A 21322-nucleotide genomic window follows, 5' to 3' on the forward strand; every position below is an offset into this window, starting at 1 on the left:
TTGCTTTCAACTTTTACAGCAAGATTATTACTATACGTGGATACATAAAAGAACATTAACTGAATATAAGAATTAAGAATATCAAATACATATGTATGAAATCTAATAGAAAATGTTCTGAATTGTCTTCAAAAAACAATATAATGTATTGAACAATTTGTTTTATTTATTTTGTCAAAAAAGGAAACTTGCTTTATTTATTTTATGTTATCAGCTGGTTTGTTTGATTCTTTATGGCTTTATCCCTTTTGTGCTCACATCTTTCTAAATTTAAACTGCAATGTATTGCAAAAGAACCCGTTTACGATATTCAGCTAGAGCCAACATTGGAAAATTATCTCTATACATTGGATAATGCAACATGCAAGTTTTCAAGGATGCCCCTGTCAGTTCCTGCCACAAAAAACACGATTAGTATATGTATTTTGTATCGTTTTCATATAAATTAAAACATGGTAACTTTTATTTCAAGTTTTGATCACAGCATGGTAACTGTAGAGTTATCAAATAAGGTCCACTAGTATTACACTTTCATATATTCAGGTAAAAGAAGCACAAAAAAAAAACTAAATGGAGATCATCATAATGTATTCCATGAGGCCAAAAAATTAAATGACTAGGTAATAAAGGTGAAAATTCATTTACAAAACTAGTGATAAAGATGGTACTTCAAAAAAGAAATAAGATCTCGTAGAAGTATATAAGGATTAAGGAGTGATATTCTTCACTTAATAAGTCTGTTTTGTAAAGATAAATTAAACTCAATATAAACTTATAATAGGCTAATTTCAACTTTAGCCTTTATATTTTTGTATTTTGACAAAGCATATAACAATCATATTATCAGTATCAAATTATTAAGTATGAACCTGTTGGGGCCAGTCGCCATCTTCTAATTGGGAATTGATGATTAATTTTGCAGCACGATGAAGAGGTGTTGGGTCTATCTCCGCCTGCACATAAGAAATTAGCACTTATTTTGAAATTTATTAGCAGTTATTATAGAGTAATCGTAGTAGTAACTAAGAAGTTTGAAATTAAATTATCACCATCTTTTAAGTTTAGTTCTTAAGCTATATAAATATAATAGTAGTCCTTAATTTTTTTTATAATCGAAAACTATAATATAAATAACGATCCAAAATATATACAAAGGGACTAGCGCACCTGCGGCACCTTAGTCTCCCACAAACAGAACAAAAGGAAAAACCCTAACACTTCTAAAAACACCATCTAGACTGAAAAACACCCACAACACTACCTACAAAACAACAAAAAGCACCACAACCCTGCTAAGAACAGCTGGGAAAAAGAAAAAAACCATTCCCAACAAAAATGGCCAAACCCCAAGCACAACCCCTGGTTAGAAGCTATTGGTCCCAACAGAGAATTGGTTCTGCCATCCACTTATAATATGAACAGGGATGACTAGGGTGCCTCTTGAAAAATCAGTACCATGAAGTGAACTAGACTTTTTTAACCAATTGCTCAATATATGATGTCCCGCCAGAGAACACCAAATCATTGCGAGCAGACCAGATGAACCACATGACCGTATGCTAAATCAACAGAAAACCTCTCCTAAACTTCTCTCTCCCATAAACCGTGAAATACCCCTCAAAAAGACACCCAACATCCCTTGGAAGAAACAACTCCCAATCTAACCAACGCAAAATCATGCACCATACCCTATACGCGACCCATTGGGTAAGAGATTACTAAGAGATTTTATCGCCTCCCAATACAAAGGACATAAGACTAAATTAACGGATTTAATATACTTTAGGAAGTGTATAATTTAGAAACTGAACTAATGATTTATTCTTAAATTTATACAAACCTGTCCGGCATGAATTAAACCCATAAGAGCCCATGCTGTTTGAACAATATTTGATCGATCTCCTTCGAGAGGTACGTATGTCTGCATTATGTCATTGTTATATTTAGTTAAACAAACAAAATTTTTTTTTCAAATAATCAAAATAAATTAAGTTAAAGGATTGATGCAGTTTTTCCTTTAAACTATTTCATGAATAATTCATAGTTGTTTACAAACCTTTTGTGAACATGAAAGGTAGCTCTCCCCCCACCCACCATCTTCTCTTTGTATTTGGAGCAGAAATTTGGTGGCTTTAGCAATGGCAGGACAATTTGTGTATGTCTTTCCAGCGGCTTCTAGACCGCCAAGTGCGAAACAAGAACCATAAATGAAGCAGATTCCCCAGTTCCCATACCATGAACCATCGATTGTTTGTGAAGCTTCAATGAATCGAACTGCATTTGTAATGAAATTATCTATCTCTTTTGTCTTGTATTCTGGATATAGTTTCTTAAACAAAACTAAAGCTTGAATGGCAGATCCAGTGCATTCAACATATTCATGCTCAACAACGATGTCGGAAAAAGATTCTGAAGGATTGAATAGCTGGAAATCAAGACAAAGATAATTAGTATTTGTTTATCTTAAGTGTATATTTTCTTTGAAATTTTTGTTGATAACAAAAGGGAGAAAATACTAGTGTCATTTATGAATTTTGTAGAGGGAAAATAGATAGATTTAGAGAGGAAATAGACAATAGTGGTAAGTTTGTAGTAGGAATAGCAACCACATCACTCATGCATCTACATTGATGCATCAATTCTTTGTCTATGTCTGCATATTTACATTCATATATTCTTCTTTACCTCCAATAATTCTCTTCATTTCAATGTAAAGCATCAGTATTTTAATGTATACTAACAATTCATCCTTGTTTTGAAAGGCTTAACATCATTAAAAAAACATGGATTGTCTTGCTTAGGCTAACATCCTAAAAATAACATGAATCATGAGTCTTAACATTCAAAGGAGATGTGAATTGGAAATCAAAATTGTCCACCATATTGGTTCAGATACAACTTCTAATATTGATGTTTTGATGATAGCAAACTATATAAAAACAAAAGAACAATTTTTCTCCTAACAACTTATCAAAGCGTGCACACGGGTTCTGGAAGCAGAAGCTTTGGATGTCTCGCATCTCCGACCATCAGAATGCAAGAGTCACCAAGTCAACACTCTAAGTCTAAAAGAATGCTACAGCTAAATGAAGATAAAGGATTAAAAAAGAAGTCCATATTCTCTGGCGAACTAAAAGACTACTGAGATTGGCGAAGATTTTGGAAAATTTATCCAAGTCCCCATGAGATGGTTCCTATGACATCCATGGTAGAGATAAAAATAAAAAGGAGAAAAAAAACAAGTTCAATGATAGAAAGAAACATCATAAAAAGTCTTGAACACATGAAAAGCTTGAGCCTCAGATATTTCTCTACTGAGAATCATTAGATCATATTGTACATCAATCAAGCACGCATTCGTATAATCACTGAGATTTATTTATATGCTTGGATTGATCTATGATTGAAACTATAATATATATCCTCTTTATGAGAGTGAGAATCCTAGAATCAACTTGGTATATATTACCTCATGTGAAGGTTTTATGATAGTAAATTATGTGTTATTAGTGTCCAGAGGGGAACTCTCGTGCACGTCTGTCCGTTTTTTCTACTGCGCTAACTTACGTATATATTTGACTATGTTTTTCTTTGTATACATTAATATATAATATTTCATACATAGCTATAATGTATTCCCTCAAAAAAAAAACATAGCTATAATGTATGTATATATTTGACTATGTGTAATTTTTCTGCTGTCCATATTGAATTTCTTTATGATGTGGAAGATCAGCTTAAATTGCGACCACATATATGTGGTAAACTAGGAAACCCAAATTCTGATAAATATCTGACATTGATAAATATTATGTTATATTTATCTCTATAATTTTGTTATAGTCTATTTTATGTGCAAAATATATGGTTAAATTTGTGAAATTCTATTAATGATAAATTTTATAGCCACTTCTATTGATAATTCTACAGAAGCAATTTTGTATCTATTTAAATATGGAGTATATCATTAGAGTTTTAAATACTATTGGGTTAATGAGAATCTCACTTTAGTTATATATATATCTTAGATGCTAGATTAGTGAGAGTGTGTGCATAATCTAAGAATAAGCATCATAATTAGATATTTATGCATGTTAGAAAATGCACAGTAAAATGTAAGCATACAATTATATTATTTTATTGCTTCAACAATATTTCACATTTTATGAGTTCATAAATATGCAAGTATTATATCAATACTCCTCTTGGAGTATGATATTGTGTCATTAAGGTATGCATGACTAAGTGAAATTACACTTGTAATAGGCTATACAATATTTTTTGAATGATAAATAGGAATATATAGAGAGAAAAAAAGGTAAATCACTTGATCACGACACAGAGGTTGCTAGAGGTAAACCTTGTCGAGAACTAAATGATGACACTAGGTCATATGTTATTTTGTTAGTTACAAGGAAAACCATTAGACAGAAAACCATGAGACAAGGAAAACAAAAATTTGTGTCTCAATTTCTATATATCGGGGCACGATTTTTCTGCCAATTCTGAGAGTTTCAATTCGACAAACATCGTGTCACGATTTTCTTAAATCGGGACATGATTTTACAAATCGTGACACAATTTGTACATTGCAAAATTAAGATATATATAAAAACCAAGTTTGATTCAATGCAAGAGGTTCAAAATTTTGAGAGAAAAACCACATTTTGGGAGCTGGAGAACTATAGATATGGTGGGAAGCCATCAAAAATCATAGTTAGTCATCCAATTAATGTAATGAAACCTACTTTCGTATTAGTTGTTTATGCTTTAGCCATGAGTAACGAATTCCTCAGTGATTAGGTCTTAAATGATTATGTTCTAAGTTTTTGACCAATGTGATCTGTAAACTCTATTTCATTTTGATTGCAATTCTAGTTTATTCACTATAATTCGTGCTTAATGCTTTTATGTTCTGGTAAAATATATGCGAAATTATACTTTTCTACTAAAAACTTAACATAGATATCACTCCAACAAAGATAAGATTATTGCAGAAGTTCTAGATCGACCACACAACAACATATCATACTAAAGTCAACTCTGTCCTAACCCTCCCAGGAATACCCAACCCTAAAAAACGTTCAAAAATTTGGAGGGTATTACATAACCTATATGAAATAGGCTATGCCTCTGTAATTACTTGCACCTATGTAAATTGAAAACTCATTAGCAGAATCACTAATCCAACTCATAGACTAAGCATTGTAACTCACATTGTTTTTTTTATTATGCCTTTCTTTTTGGTTTGTAGACGAAGTAGTAAACACCAATTAAAACTCGAACACAACTATTATGCCTTATGGGTAAATGTCCAACTTAAGAAATATATATTATAAGTTTATGCACGAAGTAGTAAACACCAATTTGTCCTGTAGGGTTATGCTAACAAGCATTAATTTAAGGAATTCATTCTAAGAAATTATATTTTGAAAACATAAGTCAAACACATGTAAAAGTAGTAATTATACACATTTTTCTATAGAAAAGTTACTACTTTTAGTTACTTAAACAATACCTCAAGGACACTTGTTAGCATTTCCTTATCATAATTCAAATATGTTTCCCAAAAAAATGTTTAGATGTTCCAGCCCAATTTTCATATTTAATTAATTAATCAATACATACCCTTATTCGTAAATATAATACTTACTTCTAACCATTCTTGAGCTCCTGCTGGCTCCCACGCTGATAATCCTCCTGTTTTACCCTGCAAGCAATAATAAGAAGTTGTGTCAATTATTAGAAAAACATGTTGCATGCATGTGAAATTTGATATCAATTATCAATTTAAATTTACTTTCCTGAAGTGACAACACAAAGTTGACTGAATCATATAGCCTTTCGGGTTCAATCATTTCCCCCACAACCTTTGGAGGCAACATTGACAAAAGTAGACAACACTGAAACATTGAAAAAAAACAAAGGTAGGTTATCAAGATATATTCATTGTAGTCATAACCTTTAAAGCTCACAAATAAATTAAGTTGGTCATAACTTGTGTAGTCAGTAACCTTTAAAGCTTCTGCAGTGCAATCGGAAACTTGCCATCCATTGTCTTGATCGGAGAAGGTCCATGCTCCTTTGGAAATATGACGATACATGCTCTTAAAATCCCCTGAAGGGTTATCCTTTATCTATAAAGTAAGACATCATATGAGTGTATTACTACTAGATGATAAAAGCTAGCGCAAACACCTATTTAATAGTCCAAAAATAATAGTAGCACAAATGTCATTTATCCTAAATTTAAGCAAACCTGAGATTTTTTCAAGAAATCATGTCCTTTTGCAAGTGTGCTACCACTATCCTCAATCAGGTCAGCGGCAAGTAATGCTTTAATGGCAAAACAAGCATCCCATATTTGGCTACCAAAACTCTACATCATACACATATGTAAATTCTGCGTCATATATATATATTGATGGTATAACTACAACAATCTTTATGTAAAAATAAGCAACAAACAACAATAGTAAGTGGAGTCGTCAAGACCTGAGTCAAGACATACTCCATTCAGCCAAAAATTATATATCACTATTAAGTGGAGTTGTCAAGACCTGAGTCAGAGGTTTAAACTTTTGAACTTTAATTAATAATTATAATAACATATAATAAAAAAATATTGGGTGAGACAAGTGGTGGTTGGTGGCAAGTGGTGGCATTATTGTGAACCAAGTGGTGGTTGGTGGTTCAAGACTCCTGTGTTTTTTGCCTCAGTTGTGGTCGTGGTTTCTTATTTTTCGTGTTGATATTAAAAAGTGACATGTAAGACAAAAAAATATTCTAGTCTGGCTTATATATTTGTAGTAATCAATTTATATTGAAATATTGTATGATGATATAATATATACCTGCATAGTCATTCCATCTTCTGAAACCCATAAGTACTCGGGGAGCCTTGCCAAATGTTTCTTGAAAGCATCTCCATTTGGATCTTCCACCCAACAAGCAAGCATACACAAAACCTAATGCATGCATAAACACACATGTGTGAATTCAAACTATGACTCCCGAAGAACACATTAATTGATGCAAAAATTTAGGTACTCTCGTTATAAGTTTTTTCAATTTAAGAATTTAGATTTAATTTAAAGAAAAATTAATAGAAAATGGAAAATTACACATTTGACATGTCTATTCGAATTATCTTCTATTAAAACTTTATGCGTGTTTTTTTAACTTAAACTGTTAAAAAGTTTGTTAGTGCAACCACAATGTAACATACATTACCAAATAAAAAAACAAAATAAAAGACCCAATCCAAAAAGAAAAAAAGGATAAAACTTAAACAGCAGACAAGCATATACCTAAAGTAATTTTGGGTTAAATATATTTTTGGTCCCTATAAATATACCAACTTTTCATTTTAGTCCCTCTAAAATTTTCCTTCAATTTTTAGTCCCTATAAAATTTTCAATCACTACTTTTGGTCCCTATTTTAAAGTAAAATCATATGTAGAATTCATATTTTTGAATAAAAGTTTGCAGAAAAATTCATAATATTATAAGAATCTCTCCCAAAAAAATTTAGAATTTTTAAAAAAAACATGAATTTAATATGAATTTTTATATTTTTTATGGTTAAAAATTCATATTAAATTTATGGTTTTGTTAAAAAATTCTAATTTTTTTTGGGAAAGATTTTTTCAATATTCTACACATTTCTGCACAATTTCATTAAAAAAATACAAAAATTAACTTTAAAATAGGGACCAAAAGTAGTGATTGAAAATTTTATAGGGACTAAAAGCTGAAGGAAAATTTTAGAGGGACTAAAACGAAAATTTAGTATATTTATAGAGACCAAAAACATATTTAACCCTAAATTATATTGATACATACCTTTTCTGCACATGCAATGTTTATGTATCGACTATTCTCATCTTCATAGTGAATATGCTTCATTGCTACCTTAAGTGCTTTTTCTCTAACCAGTTTATTAAGTGGCCAACGGGTCAAAAGTGGCTCAGCAAACATGTATAAGCTATCCCATATTAGATCTTGTATCAAAGAATGAGGACAGTAAAGATCTTCCTATATAGTAATACAAAGGAAATGGACCATTAACTATTATCACTCGTTTGATAGATTGTGAGTTATTTTATTAATGATAATGCATCTCACCTTTGCACATTGATGGCGTACTTTTTTCCAATTAACATTTTCATAAGATTGAGTGAATAGTTCTTCCCTCAACTGTGATATAAGTGGTGTTATTGGACCTACAAACCTTTTCCCATACAAGTAAGAGCTAGGCAAGTATATCAATCGACAGAAGCACCACATTTGACCTACACCAAATTAATGTGAGGATGAGAGATAGAATAAACTTCTCTTTTGAAAAATTAAATGTTTGTATCATAAAGGATTTTTGCTAACTTATGCTGATCAAAAAACAAATGTTAAGAAAACAAATGTTAAAGAAATTCAAAAATTGAAATTTTGCTTTAAAAATGTAAGTTTTTGTACTTTAAGAAAATTTGATTACATAAATTTTGATACAGAATCATCATATATACTTCCAAAACATGTCATAAAGACACACATTAACATATTTCTTATAATAAATACTTTTGTATCATATTGAATGTCACTATTTTACACATGTTACAAATAATTAAGAGAGGTCTTCGCACCATATAGCACCACTCATTTAGTAAAACAATAATGCTTAATGTTACGAGAGGTCTTTGCACGAATTTAGACGAATTTAACGTATTCCTTTTATTTTCAAAATCCATAAAGTTAAACTTCTATAGAGGTAAAGTAGAAGGCACCATCTGCCAACAAGTCTTGGTTTTTTGTTCTTCATGACTCATCTTTCTCACACTTTTGTGATTTTCATATGAAATGATGATAGCAAATATGGAGGCCGTGTCAGGTTTGGCGGTGGTACTAGAATCACATGCAATGATAATTATACAGGGTTCTATTGTGGAACATATTTTATTTTCTCTTTCTTCATTAATTAGAGTAATTAAAAATGGCCCATATATAGTGCGTTTGCAAGGCAAACATTCAGTCGTGAGTTTTGTGCGAAGAAAGCCTTCGCATCATATAGCACCGGGTTCCACTTGTGTAACATTGGACATTTTTATGTTATATACCATTGTCCAATCAGGATGTGCCACGTGGCACACCCTTTTTTTTAAAAAATTCAATTAAAGCTGATGGAAAGTTGGTCTTCATGCGCTATTATCACCCATCGGATTCATCTAACGGCTAGAGACAAACGGAAATAAAGGGAAGAATAATAATTAAAAAAACGTCATTGAAGAGAGAGGAAGATCTAAGAACTTCAACGACGAGGAACTGTGCGTTCGGCCTCCTCCGCCGGTAAAGGCGGTGGCCATTGTAAGGCCACGCCGCCGCCATGAACCGTCACCGTAAAAGCTGGGTCCTCATGCAAAAATGGGGAATTGATTTTTGGGGTGTTAAAGCATTACTACTCAAAATTAGTATTTTAAGAACAAGAAATCATTTCAAAAACCCCTAATTTTGTGGTAGTACCATCGCCTTATGTGTTTTGTTCCATTGGTAGGTTATTCTTGCCTTACTCTCCCCAATTCGTTAAAACCCCTAATTGATAATTTATTTCAAATATCAAATCTCAATTTCAAGTTAAATTAATTTGTTTGATGGAAATGGATGAGAGTACTGCAAAATACAACAAGAAGAACTACATTGTTCAAAGGAGTATTCAAATTCAATGAACTAATGATAGGAGATTTTGGGTTCAATTACCATGATTATATGTCTCATGGAACCTGTTGAAGAAGAGAGAAGACTGAGGAAGAAAACCCACGAAAACTGAAGGGAAAAAAATAAATAGTGCATAGTTTTCTCTCTCCTCTATTATCTCTTCCTTATTTGTGTCTCAACATTTTGATTAATCTAACGGTTCAGATTGCACAGGAGAGACCGCAGGATTAATCTAAACAGTGCATCAGCTTTAATTGAATTTTTTTTAAAAAAGAAAAAGGGTGTGCCACGTGGCACACCCTGATTGGGCAATGGTATATAACATAAAAATGTCCAATGTTACCCAAGTGGAACCCATATAGCACCACTCTTGGTAAAAAGTACTCTCATCGTCTCAAATTAAATGTCGCATTTGTGTATGCACAATTCTTAAGAAAATGATTAGTTGTCTTAATTTTACCATTTTTTTATAATGAGCAGCAAAAAAGATAAAATTAGTACTCTCTCTGTTTTTTTTAATTGTCACATTTTGACTTTTTACACAAATTAAACGAGGACAACAAATACTTTTATTGCTTTTGATATGATAATTTATTTATTTTTTCTATAATAACCTTAATAATTTAATCTCTCGTTTCATATATTTCTCTCTGCAATAAATATTTAAGGGTAATACAGGTAAAACATTTAATGATGTATTGGACTTTGAAATTTTTATGCAAAAGTGACAATTACTCTTTCCGGTTCTATTTATAAGATAAATTTTGGTCAATAAAAATTGATGTATTTGGTCCAATTTTTTAACCAGGTACATTAACTTTTGTTGAACTAAATTTCTCTTATAAATAGAATTGGAAGGAGTACAAAAAAAACGGAGGGAGTATCATTTTTAACGTTCGACCCTAAATATATGACAGTTTTGACAAAATCACGAAAGTTAAGAAATTTGGTAATAGTATTAAATTTGTTTGAAATTACTATTGTTTTTACAATATTATCCATAAAAAAACAAGAGTTAGTTTATGTTTTCAACATAATATATATGTTTTTATTTGTAAGTGATGCATATAATATTAATTTAATAGCAAAATTGAAATAGATTATTTTTTATTGTATTCAAAATATAGACGATATTTATTTAATGATATTTAATTTTCTTTAACAAAAGGAGGGAGTGATTTAATTAAGGTAAAGAGTGAAACAATTAAAAAAAAATATTATTCAACCTGGATGCATAGGAAGAAACGAAGGAAGAGTCCAAAACTCAGGAGGCATTGGGTTGCATCCGCGCCAATCAAATACACCAAGTATCTACACAAGTACATTATTCATTCAAATTAACAACATAAATATATAAAAGCATGTTAGTTTGTGCATTTGTATTTTGTATTAAAAAAAATACCGAAAGCCAAGTTTTCCCCCATGAAGGTATATGTGTTACACCACCATGATCATGAATCCATTTTCTTGCCCTAGCACAAGCGTTGTCTTGACCTCCATGAGGCCCTTCTCCAAGAATTCGCATGCATATGTAGCTGAATGTAGTACAAAACATAGTACTATGGCCCTCTATGTGTAATCCCCACCCTCCATCTTCATTCTTCAAATAAAAAAAGCATATAGTTATTCATCATCAATGGCATGAAGATATGCTAAACTTTATAGTTGAGCTAAATGTGATTCTATAAAGTGAACTTACAAGAAAATGAAGAGGATAAAATTCTCCTTTTTTTTTTTCATTTTGTGTTTACTCATAGTTTAGTTCCCTTTATCGGATATTTAAAGTGTGCCAGATACTAAATGTGAATATCCCTCTCAATTGACATAAAACAAGTATACCTGGTGACAATATATGTAACGAAGAATCTCTTTACGATACTCTTCTGTAAATATCGAATCAAGATGCCCTGTTATGTATAAGCAGAAGACCTGCATGTTGTGAGAAGTTAAAAAAAAAAAAAAAAACCTACGTTGATTAGTAACTACAGAAATAAACTAATGAAATTTGATGAAGTAATCTATTTTAACCGTTAAAATTTGCCTATGTAATCCAAATAAGACCATACTCCTTCCTCAATTTGTCATTCGACGCCTCCCCATATCAACATTTCAAGTGCACAAACAAATTCGGTGTAGTGATAAAAAAACAAATCTAACCAACACATTACAAAATTCCACACCCCACCACTTCGCAAAACAAGAACAGATGGGAAGAAGATTCCCACTCCTCATCACAAAAGGTTCATGCCAATGAAGCATCCAGCGGAATAATGTTGCGAATAACAAGGTTAGTTCTTGTAGGAATGCGATCAAGTAATAGTTTCCAAGTAAAAACCCACTACCCTAAAAGGCGTAGGACCTTTCCAAAGATTGGTAAACACCTTCTTTTCTATATCCCTCGGTCGATCCTCCAACACCATCCATTTTTCCAACAATGCATAAATCAAATCAAATCGACCAAAAATGTAACATTCTCCTCCGTTCTCCCCGCCAAGAATCCTCCTCAATGGAACAAATGAAACCATCCAACACCTCTCTAAGTCATTTAAAATATTTAGCTCTCACTCAAGAAGATGGTTTCAAAGATTTATGTAAAATAAGTGGTCTATGTCTTGCATTTTTATGGTTAATGAAGTAGTCAAAATGGATAACGAAATATATGTTAAAAAAGTGATTAATAGTATACACCCTCTGATAAGCAAAAAAATAACTAGTTAGATTAATTGAATAATTGATGTATCTAGCATATACAAAAACCAAATATTTCAATTATTCAATGAATCTAAAAAGTAGTTTTTTGTTTATAATAATAATTGGATGTTGTATATCTCTTTGTTTAATGCAGTAGTCAAAGTGATTACAATGACACATATAATTCTTTAGTTTTGTTACAAAAATACTCATATATACGGTGAATACTACTAGGGGTGGCAAGACGAGCTTAACATGCCAGGAGGCGCCATTTAGCTCACTACTTTTGGCGGGTTGAGTCAAAGTTTCAAACTTGTTCCCTCTAGTTGGCTTGCCCCCGCTTAACTCGCTGAAAAAATGGGATAGGGTCAGGGTTGGTCGGCCAACCAACTCATTTACAGGTGCTTTTTTTGTTCAATGAATTAGGAAAAAGTTAAAGTGGAGTGCTCCAATAACCCATCATAACCCAATTCAATAAAAAAAGTACTTAAATAAATTTAGAATTTTTTTAACAATGGTCTATTTATCTTGAGAGTTTAGACATAACCCGCAACTGTTGTGCTTTTTAGGGTTCGTTGTTGTCTCCACTCCACCTTCTTGGTGGTTGGATTTATTTTGTGATTTGTTTTATGTTGGCGGAATCGTTTTAGTTTGAGACAATTGGTGGTTGGATTTATTTTGTGATTTGTTTTATGTTGGCGGAATCGTTTTAGTTTGAGACAATGTCGTTGAATTTATGGTGGTCTATTGTTGTTGTTAACCATGATGATGTCTTTTTTTTATTACGTTGATGGTGTTAAATTTGTCTCATAAGCTTGTTTTGGCCACAAATTAAATTGCTGGCTTTTTTTTTTTAAAAGCGCAGCTATTCATCTTGAGATACTTTATCCCAAACATATCTCAAAAGAAGTTTTAGCCAATTAAATTTCTCCCAACCCGGAAAACAAGGGAAGGTATGAGGTGTAATCTAAGAAGGATGGCAAATATAGTGTTGAAAATTTTTTGTGAGATTACCCTATGCGATAACTTGTAATTCTCTGTTATTTGTTTGATGGGTCGGCCCGCCAACACATCAGTCCACCACTAAGCGGGGTGAGGTGGAATTTTAGACTTAACCACCTAAATTGACTTGATCCGTCTCGTTCCATTTCAGAATGCCTTAAGCATGACCGGTCTAAACCGGAAAGGGTGGCACGCTTTACCATTCCTAAATACTATTAATTATTAGATGTTTGCATTTGAAGTCAAATTTTGAGTTTAAATAATATAGCATGCTCCAAACTCCATATCCTAAACTTTTCAACATCTTTATTTATTAATTTTGTTACGTCTGCAGCAACTTGTTACGTCTGCAGCAACTTAACCTAATTTTTTCCCGCTCATTTGCTTTATTAGGTTTGCAATTATTTAACATAACAAATTCTATCTAAAAAAATGCATTGCACACCAATTTCATTCCTATCCTCTTGTTTTTTTTTTGAAGAAAATATTTTCTACCATATCAATGATTACGTATGATCCTTCTATTTTATACTTTTTTTTTTGTCAAGAATTTTACACTTTTTTTTTGGATTTTTTTTTAATTTCATGCCTTTGGTTTTTGACATCCTTATTTATTAATTTTGTTATGTCGTCTGCAGTAACTTAACCTAATTTTTTCCGATCATTTGCTTTATTAGGTTTGCAATTATTTAACCTAACAAATTCCATCTAAAAAAATGCATTGCACACCAATTTCATTCCTATCCTCTTGCCTTTTTTTTTTGAAGAAAATATTTTCTACCATATCAATGATCTTACGGGTTAAAGATTATTTATTGGTCTCTATTATAGTCGAGAAAACTCGTGCGACACACGGGTCAAAAGTCTAGTTGATTTATATTATTGGAACACAAAATTAGGGACAAATACATGACATTAGGGCAGATTCATCATTTCAACTTAATAATAAAGGTAAATGAGTAAATTCGAGGTCACGGTTGCCCTATTTCATCTTCCTCCCCTCTCTCTTTTTTCAGTCTCCCAACCGACCTCACCCTACACCCTTTGTCTACCACCCTCCGGTCATCGATCCTATTCTCGTTATCTTGTTTAGGAAGTTTATTTGCCCTAATATATTTAGGATACCTTCATTTCAATATTTGTAATCGTTACAATAGATATTGTATAAAATAAACGATAAAATCCTTGTAAATATCATTATCGCAATAATAAGAGTGATTCTATTAAATTTGAATGGTTAGCACTAACCAATGGAGGAATAAGACCTAGAAGACCCGCAATTTGAGCTGGCCAATGGCCATCATTGCTTTGCAATGCTGATAGGTGATTGGCAGCCCTTCTCAGAACGGTTGTGACTTTTTCGTTTGTTATATCTTCTTCATCTTCTATCACCACCCTAGGTATTGTCTGTGTGAAGTTTTTTTCTCTTAGAATCTGCACATATCAAAATTATAAGTAGTAGAAAACATGCAAAATACAACTGCGGTGTTTTAGAGGTGTTGAAATATAGATAGATATACTCATTCTAGAGTTAGTTAGGGTATTAGTTTGGTCACTATATTATAAGTCACAAGTTGACTCATTTGTACCTCTCTTTTCACTTTTGTATCTCTTCAACTATTATCATATACAATAAATATTTTCTAAGCTTTTTCTCTCTACTTTCATGGATGCCATGTTTCTCAACAATAAGTCTCACATTTTGGTTCTCTATGTTGGATTGTTTTTGCATTGTTACCATTTTAAAGAATGTTTGTAAATAAAAAGCAATGGTTAATACTGAGATAATTCATATAAGTATATGTAAGATTAGTCAATTTCCTTTCTCCCTTCACTCTCCTTCTTTAAATTTAAATTAAAAAATCCAAAATGTCAAATCCCAAGTACCTAATTTTTGCATAAATGTCTCCATTTGAGAGCAATGGTTCAAATTCACAAGCCTAAAATATTGAGTCGTTCATCTTTAGTGTGATGTTTGATAAATGAGTATCCAAACATCGTTCATGTCTAATTGTGAAACAAAAGAGGTGGTTGTACAATCACCAAATGTAACCTAAATAAAAACATTATAAGAAGACTATACCTTGAGGTATAGTCTTAGTGAGGATCTCGACAGAAACTTTGATAACAGAAAACAGAGACTAGTAAATAAGACTATTAACAAAAGGATTTTTGCTAATGATGAGTGTCTCGGTTGTTTATCATGAAGAACAATTACCTGAAAGCGCCAAAGGAGGTCGCCGCAAGCCTTAACCTTGAAGCGATTGTTGTAGAAATGTTGCCGAGCAGCTTCAACTTGAGCTCTCTCCTCAGGAGTACCTGCATTTGGATCAAACTCCCATGTCTGCCTCCCTACAAAACTATTTGTGCTGAATATGTATGGATCCTTCCCACCATCTGCTATCTTCAGCCTCCACATATTATATACTGTATTTCTTTACTCTATAATATTTCAAGATTGAAAAGCGAAATAGATTTCAAAATTTCCAACTATGAGATTTGTGTATGTAAAGCTGAATCAAACAGTATGTATATATATAGAGTCTCGTGAAACAATTATTTTAAGGGTGATGCTAACTTAGGGTACAAGTTAAGAATTTCATTAATAGCAAATATTTATTATAAAAAATTAATTATTTCTAACTTCTTGAAAAATAAATAGACACAATTTCCAATACATCATTTTTATTATAGATATCCTTAACATATACTCACTCCGTTTCAAAATACATGTTCAATTTTTGCAATTTGCACTATTCACTTCACTTACTTTGACCATACTTTTTAACTAATATATAAATACAAATATTAGCATGTAAGATGTTGTTTGATTTGTCTCGACAAATATTTTCAAAATATTAAATTTTTACAATAAAGAAAGGCACATGTGTTGTTTAAATTGATGTTTTTAATCTCCACCATCTAAATTTAATCCAATGGCTGCAATTCATTCTCACCATTCTCACATACAAAAGTCATTCTCATATGATATGCTCCATATATATATATATATATATATATATATATATATATATATATATATATATATATATATATATATGCGAGAATTTCCAATAATTCGCATAGTCTTGTGTGCATCACACATGAGGCAGTAGCTAAACACTTGATTTTTTCTCTTAGTTGTGTGATGGGCAGGTCACAACACGCATGGCGCATGATATAGGAGGTTTTCCTTAGTATTATTATTTCAGCCCAATTTTAATAATTTCTGTTTTGGATTTTAGGCCTATTAGGGTTTTCTTAGTATTTAAATACTTCAGTTGTATCCAGAGTTATTCATTCAATAAAATTTTCAGAGAGTTTTCTTAATTTCTAGTGGATTCTGGAACCCTATTTTCACAAGTTTGTCGCTTGCAAACTTGTTCTTTTTCTATCTAGGTTTAGCGCTTCCTAGCCTTTCGCTTCCGACTGCATTAGCGCATGTACTAGTAATTGTGCATTCATGTTTTTTGTTGCATGTCCCATTTCTTCTCACTGAAACGTTTGTGGTGACTATACCCAAAGAAATTACTTGATTAAGCTTGTAAAAAAGTATAGCGCGACCACATAGTTGATTAGTTTGGGTTGGGTGATTTTGACATGGTTCAAGGCATGGTGCTCATAATTTCTATATATCATTAATGTACAAGTTTAATTTAGATTTTGTTATACTATCGTATGATTCAATCCAACAACGTGCAGAAAAAGAAGCAGATAAATATGTTTCATATTCAAATGTCATCGTTTAATTTTTAATTTTTTTTGAAAAAATCGTTTAATATTTTTTAAATAAAATACAATTTTTCCTTTTTCTTTGATGTCTTGGTAGAAAAACTAATATTTTTTAAATAAAATACAATTTTTCCTTTTTCTTTGATGTCTTGGTAGAAAAACTTTGTTTTAGAATGATTTCCATAGCTAGGGTGGTTAATACAATTTTTCCTTTTTCTTTAATAGGTTCGATTATTAATTTGGCTGGTCTAAACGCCCAATCTAGTTTTTTTTTAGGTAGGGTAATTTTTTTTTAAAGAATATTAGCAAGGGTACGTAGTTGAAAGGCCTTTTTTAATATATTTTCTTTAATAGCAAACGATAACATTAAATTAGCAATGTGTTTTTTTTTCACATTTTCATCCTATTATAGCCTCGTTTTAATCCAACAATAAATTTTTTTTTACACACTTTATCTTTCTAATAAATTTAATATGTTATTCTCTCCTAATAAACAATTTTCACTTATTATTTTTTTCTCCAACAAATTACAATTTTTTTGCTCTTTCTCACTCACTCTCTCTCTCTCTCTCTCTCTCTCTCTCTCTCTCTCTCTCTCTCTCTCTCTCTCTCTCTCTCTCATATATCAAACAATTTTCAATTTTATAAATATTGTGCACATCTTTTTATTTATTTTAAGTCAATATAAAAATTATTTCAACTTCTTCTTCTTCATTGTCATCTTGTTCTTGTTCTTGTTCTTACATCTTGTCAAATGAGTTTTCAACTATTTCTCTCCTCTTCACCTCTCATCAACAATTTCAATGAGTCTTCCACTATTTCTTCTTTTTGAACATTCATGAAGTCTTTTATTTTTCTTCTCTCAAATTTGTTCTTTTACTTTGCACTTGAAATTTTTAACAAGCTACTCATCTTATTTATAGAATTTTAACTCTTCTTGGAACCATTGTTTGTAACAAAATTTTATTTAAATATGAAGATAACAAGAAACAAACTTTATTTAAAAAAAAAAAAACAAACATTAGTTTTCCAAATAGATAGCATTAATTAATCTTATTAAAAAAGATAAGAGTACTTGATAAAAGGTATAATTGACAAAAATGAAGGACAGAACAGAACAACTCAAGTTGTCTAGTGTTTGAATTGTAAAACTGTTTAAGGTACATGACAAACTGGAGGCAAGGGACAGGATAAAAATTGATATTTTTGTCCCTCACCAAACCACAACACAACTTTTTGTCCCACGTACAAGTTGTCTAAAATATCAAAACAACATTTCGTCCCCCAAAAATCGTATAAAACAAAAAAAAAAAAAATTAGTCAATGTTATAAAAATTTGTCCTGTACTGTTTTGTCCCATACTTACTGTTTTGCAAACCAAACACACCCTTAAAATATCAAAAGACAGTTAAATAGGAACGAAAAATTCACCATAAAAAAAGACATTTAATTAAAAAGAAGAGAAATGGTATTCGTACAACCGTTTTATTACAACTTTTTGACAACTTTATCTCACATACTCACATTATATTCTTATTCTCTCTCATCATTTTTCTCTTTCTATTGTTTTGGACCAATAAGAAAAGAGAAAATGAAAGTTGTCACATATAGTTGTATATATATCACTACTCTTGAAAGAAACGGATGGAGTATATAAATGATTGGTTTTTTTAGGAGAAATATTTTGATTGATTAATTTGCAAGACACAAGCACTATGGAATGAAGGAATGAAAAATTGAGCATCCGCTCTTTGAGATGGCCAATAAGGATGTTCACGGGTTGGATCTGGCCAAACCCGTTACAAGAAAAACTATAAATAATTTACATTCTATGCAGGGATGTAATTCGCGTGAGCTTAGGTTAGTTGATAGAGATATTGCATATTATATGTAAGGGTAGGGGTTCGAACCCATGAGGCTTTATCCATTAAACTACTTGACCCAAAAAAATATTGTTCATCCTGATTTCTTTAGTTCCCATTGCAATTGTTGGACAATGTTAAAAATGCAATCAGTGATATAAATAAAATTTGTTGGGTCTCCTCTACAATTAAATTGTGTGAGCTTCAGGCACTAGGCTACTTGACTAAAAAAAAAACATTGTCCATCCTGATTTTTTTAGTTCCCATTGCAATTGTTGGACAATGCTAAAAAAGCAATCAGTGATATAAATGAAACTTGTTGGGCCGTTTGCTCCTATTAATAGCATATAAAGTGCTGAGACCTACATGAGTTTCATTTGATAAATGAGTGAATGTTAGAAAAAATGTAAAAAGAGAATGTCGTTAGTATTTCTCACTTACCATGCTTATTATCCCAAACACAAAGTATGCTATTAACTAGGGGTGTTCGCGGATTGGATTGGTTCGGTTTTGGGAGGAAAAACCATCCGATCCAATCTTTTCGGTTTTATTATTTGTCCATCCAATTTGTTTTGTTTCAAAATCAAATCCAATCCAATCCGATCCAAAAAAATTCGGTTTGGATTGGATTGGTTTTCGGTTTTCATTGTTGTATATTTTTTTCATTTTCTTTTAAGAAAATATATTATTTTATGACATTTCATAAAAATGTAAGGTTACAAAAGAGATGAATAAGTAGAGAATGAAAGTAACATATAAAAAATAAAATAGTAAGTTAAAGAAAATAGTTGCATAATCGTAAATTAATAATATTTCTTAAAAGAACCAAAAAAAAAGTCAACATTGTTAAAGAACAAGTCAAGAAAATAGTTACATAATTGTAAATTAAAGAAACATTTATAAAAAATCATATAATAATATATATACAAGTATAAATATTTCGGTTTGGATTAGATTGGATCGGTTTATTCTAAGGGAACCGAAAACCAATCCAATCCATTTAAAATTGCGGTTTTTTTCGGTTTTCGGTTTTTTGATTTTTGGATTGGTTCGGTTTTTGGTTTTTCGGTTCGGTTACCGCGGTTTGCTTTGGATTGGATTGGACATGAACACCCCTACTATTAACCATTCTTATTGTACCATTCTCATTGTGCCATTCCTTTAAGGTCAATTTATAGCATGCAGAGTGTGGTACCGTTTCAAATTATGATGATACTTTATTATTTAATTTATATAAATTAAAGGCAAAATTGCACATGTAGACGTGGTGGTCGTGAATCTATGGTTCAATGGTTTGGTTGGAGGGTTAATTAAAGCAATTAAAATTTCTTAAATAATTGTACTATTACGTGTGAGGAACGTATGTTAACTCTACGTACTGCTGGAAGAAAAAAAAGTCGGCAGGAAGTCAAGCCCCTACAAAAGATAACGTTGTTTTGTTTGATAACATGCAGACAACTTATTAGCAAAGGGCAAGAGATGCATATTAGTCCCTCTCGTTTTAGGACGGATCCAGAAATCAATCGGACAAGAGCTAGAATTATTTAATAAAAATAGTATATAAAACTAAATAACAATGAAAAAATTTACAAGAATATAATACACACATACATTCATGCATGCATCATATATGGAAGGTTTAATTGATCTGTCGGTCCCTTAACTTATTTCTTTTATTCAATTTGGTCACATAAGTCTTAACTTTTTCAAACACATCCCTTAACTTATTTCTTTTATTCAATTTGGCCCAATTTTGATAATTTTAATCCCCTAAAAACACAGATCGTTGGATTACGAAGGTCTATCAGACTTTATAGTGTATCACCAACACCTAATTTATATACTTTCTTCTTCATCTTCTTCTTCTTCCCTCATCTTCATCTACATTCATCCTTCATCATGTTCTTAATTTATTTTCTTCATCATCTTCATAAAACCCAAAAAAAAAATCTCTCAATTTTCCTTTCCTTTTCGGATCAAAGAAACAAAAATAATCAAAATCGTCCAGTGTTCATCACATAACCTCAAGAACATCTAACCTCAAGAACACGCCAACAATTTTCCAGAATTCATTCAAAGCCACAATTTCGAAATTCATCCACAAACAATCACCAGCAGTTCAAAATTCATAACTACAACCACCACTGTTTGTTCTAACCATAACCCAAATCCATACCAACCGAAACTCCACCTCCACTCACAAACAAACCAGATCCAAAACGAGCAGAATCAAGAGGAAGCAAAACCAATTTGAAGGGAGGAAGAAGGAAAGAACAATTACGCAAAAACACCATCAAACAGCCTAATCATCCATCAAACTGAACAGATTG

General features: G+C 31.5%; 1 protein-coding gene across 2 annotated transcripts; it reads right to left on the reverse strand.

Annotated features, from left to right (window-relative positions):
- Nucleotides 1-45: 45 nt before the first annotated feature.
- On the reverse strand, nt 46-15887 carry LOC146897053 (beta-amyrin synthase-like). 2 transcript variants are annotated; one of them, XM_085734521.1, is made up of 16 exons: nt 15617-15887; nt 14647-14832; nt 11545-11634; nt 11108-11305; nt 10932-11016; nt 8128-8294; nt 7846-8037; nt 6855-6968; nt 6260-6379; nt 6015-6137; nt 5797-5903; nt 5654-5702; nt 2057-2425; nt 1841-1921; nt 870-953; nt 46-393 (listed from the first exon to the last, which is right to left on the reverse strand). In XM_085734521.1, exons 1-16 carry the CDS (start codon nt 15815-15817, stop codon nt 271-273), a joined length of 2289 nt encoding a protein of 762 aa, XP_085590647.1. In that variant the 5' UTR covers nt 15818-15887; the 3' UTR covers nt 46-270. The 2 variants fall into 2 exon arrangements, with proteins under 2 accessions (XP_085590647.1, XP_085590648.1); XM_085734522.1 differs by lacking the exons at nt 14647-14832; nt 15617-15887 and having other exon boundaries at nt 5654-5717; nt 5812-5903; nt 11545-12395.
- Between the last annotated feature and the right edge of the window lie 5435 nt (nt 15888-21322).

The sequence above is a fragment of the Medicago sativa genome, chromosome 8 (assembly GCF_051527215.1).
Source record: "Medicago sativa cultivar Bolivia chromosome 8, Bolivia_mono, whole genome shotgun sequence".
NCBI classification, from domain to species: Eukaryota; Viridiplantae; Streptophyta; class Magnoliopsida; order Fabales; family Fabaceae; genus Medicago; species Medicago sativa.